Here is a 5170-nt window from a genome sequence, read left to right on the forward strand (position 1 = left end):
AACGCAGTGGCCGCGCCCCTGCTGTCCAAGCTCCGACGCTAACCCTCCCAGACTAGGGAGCGCATATCTCCTCCAGTCTTTCGGAACCTTGTATGTCACCAGGCAACCCGTGTCCTATAGACTTCAACAGGGGGTCCGGGACCCCTAGGGGGTCCTCAGAGTTACTACAGGGGGGCCGCCAAATCTTTGAGTGATAGGACTGTTTTTTTTACATTAACCACTTGAACCCAAGCATCCCTATTCTGAGGAGAACTTTAGCCAGAAATAACAGAACTACACTGTGTTTTGTCCATTTTAAGAGTATTCAGAGTTCAATGTGAATGAATTGGCGCCTGGAGAATTGTATTTGAACGTATTGGTAAATTCCTTTATGTAATTGTGTGAATAACTCATGGGCCATAGAGTAGCTTTGTTTGATTACCAATTACAGGTCATTTGGTCCAGCTGGTATAAAAGGCAGGTTGGGATGTGCTAAGTTAGTTTGTGTTGGGCTGGCAACAGACAACAGCCAGGGGAGAGAGTTACAGGGCCTGAGTTAGAAGTTATAGCTTGGGATATCACTGCCTGAGTTTTTTTTTATTCTTATTTGGTTAAACTATGATTTTTGCCTAGGCCTGCACTGTAAATACTGCACAGGACTATTGGTTTAATATACCCAAAACGATTAATATACCCCAAACTACATTCTGGATTTTGTCAAGTTTTTTTTAACCTTGGCCCTTCGACCAACTTCACAATTACCATTTAGGAAAAAAAGATATATATAATAGCCAATCTACAAGCTCGTAGTGAGCTTGTAGATCTGCTATTTTCAATACTTTTGTGCAACACTTGTATGATGAAGTAGAGCATTAATTTAAGAATGAATAACAAGTTGAAATATGAGTTTTCTGCCTGATGGCAACAATATATATATATTTTAGATGTTTTATCATATTTTAACATTCATTTTATAATGTACGTCAATGGGCTGCCCGGGCTGAAAACTTGGCAAATCTAGTAATGCATCACAGATATCCCATAGATAAATCAGGGGTTCCCAAACCTTTTAGCTTGAGACCGAAAAGACAAGTTTGATGTCTCAAACACAAGCTCACAACGTGCTGCGATGTCACGCGTCTTCAGCTTGTAGATCTGCTATTTTCACTACTTTAAAGTTTTTTAAATTTGTATGGAAATGCCTTATGATTTTTTTTATTTATTTGAGAACTAGGACGCAACACCCGGAAGCCAGAATCTTTTTTTTTTTCTTCTTTTTTTCAGTAGGCGTGGCCCAGGGGTGCAGTAAACCCGAACCAAACCCGCACCCTAACCGCACGCGGATGCCACATAGTCGGAGAAAAGGTCTGTCGGATTAACGCATGCCTCCCGTGGCCCAGACCGGATCACACGGGCAATTTAATAACGAATACCAGGCTTTCCTCCGAGGTGGAAAGACTGGTGATGCGAGGTTACTGCACTACATTAAAATAGAGCCTTCATTGGAATCATTGGTAACACCTGTGAAGGAAGTAAGGAAGAGGCCCAATTTCTTTCCAACATGGCAGCTGTGCATAGAGCTTATTAGCGGTGATTGCGGGTGCCAGGTGGGAAGCCAGCAAAGGGATGGTAGGGGCGTTTTTAGGGTCAGACCTTTAGCCGTGTTCAGCCTCGTTGTGAGCTTGTAGATCGGCTACTTTCAGCACGCGACACCGTCATACATATGCTTAATGCACACAGTCCTTTGCAAAAGTGTTCAGCCTCCCTGATAAATAACTCATTTGACTGGATAACAATTAACACTTTCAAATGTTTCAGCATGAGTTTTACAACACAAAATATATTTTTATGCACATTTTATATGGACATGTATCATCATTTTGACCTTACTGCCTCACTAGGCCAGTATGTGACCAACTGACCAAAGATGAGGTCTCACTGCATTACGATCTGTTTCGAGTCCGGCGAAAATGTCCAATTCTTACCCTTTTCTGAACATTGTATAAAAATGTAAAGATAGTCCTGGTGTCCCTACATATTTCTGTAGTTCCGATGGAATGGAACAATGTATCGACTGGTTGAAACAACCTTTTGAAACAGTTTTTTTATCCAATCTGCGCCAAAAATGAAGACGCGCTCCTGATTGGGAATGCACCTCCATGTTAAATTTGGTGAGGCTGTCAATATCTGAATATCTGCTTTCCTTTCTTTCTATTATGTCCATTCTTCTTCCCTTTCCTGAAAACTACAAATGATGGGAGCTTGTACGAAAGATAATTTCTCCCACTTTTCTACATCTGTAACCCGGTGATGTGACAACAAAGTTAAAGTTAAAGTTGAAGTTGGAGTTGACAGGAGAGATGATCAGAGGAGCAGAGTTTATACCATTACCAGGATTGAAGTATGGATAGAGTTTCTCAGTGAAGGTGCAGCCAGTGAAAGAGTAGAGATGAACTCCGGCCTCCACATTATAAAAGGAGACCAGACCCTCCTCATAATCCACAAACACTCCCACTTTCTGGAGCTTCTCTCTTACTGGGAGGAGGACAGCAGGGCCAGCATGAGCCTCGTACTCATTTCCATTCCTCAACCGTATAGTCCAGTAACCATTGTCAGGTCCCAGTATGATTTGCCCTTTTCTGTTGATGGACTCTCTGGCCACACCTAAAGTCCAGTGATTCTTATCTTTTACCTGAACCTCATAGTAAAACCTTCCTGAGGAGAAACTTTGTTTACCTAAGACACACAAACAATAAAATCTCTCTGTGTTGTCTGGGAGATTCTTCCTAATGCCTCCATGATTCACTTGTTTTCCATCCTCAGACAGGATGAGCCAGGCATTTGCTGTATCATTGTCTAAAGTTACATCCACTGCATATTGCTGGATCCTCCTCAGCTCAGCATCGCACAGCTTCTCCTCTTGAAGGAAGTCACCCGTCTTCTCCAGCTGATGCACAGTTGTCCTCACAAACCCTGCATCTGAAGACTGATGGACAATGACCTTTGTCCAGTCCTTGGTGGGTGGAGGGGTGTTGGTGGACCTGAAGTTCTGGAGAAGGTGGAGGTGGTCTTCGGTGCGCGAGAGCTGCTTCAGCTCAGAGCTTCTCTTCTTTAACTCCGTGATTTCTTGTTGCATATCTTTAGTGATGTCTTCAGCCTGTTTCGCCGTTGTTTTATGCTTTTCAATACGGTTCATCAGAGCAGGGAAGACCTGCATGAATGTGTCCTCTATCTCTGTGTCTACGTCTTTCTTGCTGAGTTCTACAGAGTGTTTAAGCTCGTGAATGTTCACTTGTCTCTCCTGGATCATGCGCTGAACCTCAGCCTCTGTCTTTCCCAGCTCTGCCTTCTTTCCTTCACATTCTTCTTCCAGAGATACGATTTGATGTAACTTGTGGTCTGACTCGGTGCAGAGCTGACAAACACACGTGTGGTCAGTCTTACAGAACAGCTCCAGAGGTCTGTCATGTTTCTGACACATACGCAAGTCTTCCAGGTTCTTCACAGGTTCGATCAGTCTGTGTCGTTTAAACGATGTGACCCTCTGGTGAGGCTCCAGGTGAGTGTCACAGAAGGAGGCCAGACACACCAGGCAGGACTTCAGGGCTTTGAGTTTGGTCTCAACACAGATGTCACAGGAGACGTCATCTGGCTTAGCAGGCTGCCGCTGAGACATCTTAAACTGATCAGCCATCGCTGACATTGAAGTATCGACGAAGACTTCTGCTCTCAAATCAAGTTACTTTTATTTATAAAATTGACCACGTCACACTGACGTCACACTTTGCAACGTCCTCACAGAGATGTGTGTCACTAATAATAATGATAACTAGAAAAAGTGCTCCTCGGAGCACAACTCTCCGCCAGAAGACTTGTGTTGGTTCGAAGGTCGCGAAGGTCGCTATCCCTCTTGTATATGTAAGTGTCCTATCCATCCTGTCTGGGTAAGTGTCCTCTTCCGTCCTGTCTGTGTAAGTGTCCTATCCCTCCTGTCCTATCCGTCCTGTCTATGTAAGTGTCATATCCCTCCTGTCTATATAAGTGTCCTATCTGTCCTATCTGTCCAATAAGACAGATAGGAACAATTGGACCGCGACTACTTGACTACTTCCGGTTCGAAGTGGCCGGTTCGAAGTGGCCGGATTTTCGGTATTGGAATCTGGCTTATCACAGTGACACATGTATTTATAGGTCGCTATCCCTCTTGTATATGTAAGTGTCCTATCCAACCTGTCTGGGTAAGTGTCCTCTTCCGTTCTGTCTGTGTGAGTGTCCTATCCCTCCTGTCTGTATAAGTGTCCTATGTCATATCCCTCCTGTCTATATAAATGTCCTATCTGTCCTATCTGCCAATTATGTATCAGCCATGCAGCCATTTCATGGTTCCCGTCTTACCTCACTCTGACAGTGTTCTAAGTACTCAAAGACGCTTTACATGTGTGTATAGGGGGGGGGGGACTTTATTAGAAAAACTCAGATAAGAAAAACTATGGGGCAGTAAACAGACATATAACTTTGTTCTCCTGTTATAGTGCTTGGAGGGCAGTCCATGACTAGGCTATGATAGGGCTGATGTCAGTACTATGACATCAGTCATCTCCATAATTGGACGAACACAGAGGACGGACAGGCAGAGATATTGGCAATTTTTGTAGTTTTGTATTTTTATACATTGCGATGTGGCGCGTTGTGAGCTTGTAGACTGGCTATTTTTGCGTGACAAATTTATGACAAAGTATGAAATACGGCTTGGTGGTTATCAGATAAAGTCAGTTATAAAAATAAATACAAAATCTGCTAGGATATTATATATATAATTCATGTCCATTCATTGATATATAAAGAACATGCTTCTCGATTATTCAATGAATTGAAAAAGTAATTAATAGAAGAATTGCTAATAAAATAACCAGTAGTTGGAGCCCTAATCCAGAACAACGTAGAATGAGTGAACAGGAGGCAGGGGCTCAAGGGCACGTTGTGAGGATTTGACCTTTCACCTCTGCACTGTAGAAGTTGCACACAACCTGAACTGGCTTCCACTGAAGGGTGACTTTGTCATTTACACACGGTTAGTTATTTGAACTTTATCGTTTCTCTTTTTAAGTGCCCCTGTCTTGTAAAATTGTATTATTATTATTATTATTATTATTATTATTATTAGTAGTAGTAGTATTATTATTATTATTAT

At 42.6% G+C, this 5170-nt stretch overlaps 1 protein-coding gene across 1 annotated transcript; it reads right to left on the minus strand.

Annotated features, from left to right (window-relative positions):
• Positions 1–2224: 2224 nt before the first annotated feature.
• On the minus strand, positions 2225–3673 carry LOC311053456 (zinc finger protein RFP-like; the record flags this gene model as incomplete). Its single annotated transcript, XM_084068990.1, has 1 exon — positions 2225–3673. The coding sequence occupies one exon, from the start codon at positions 3671–3673 to the stop codon at positions 2225–2227; it is 1449 nt and encodes a 482-aa protein (XP_083925116.1).
• Positions 3674–5170: the final 1497 nt, after the last annotated feature.

This window comes from Gymnoscopelus microlampas (assembly GCF_963454915.1).
Source record: "Gymnoscopelus microlampas genome assembly, chromosome: 2".
NCBI classification, from domain to species: domain Eukaryota; kingdom Metazoa; phylum Chordata; class Actinopteri; order Myctophiformes; family Myctophidae; genus Gymnoscopelus; species Gymnoscopelus microlampas.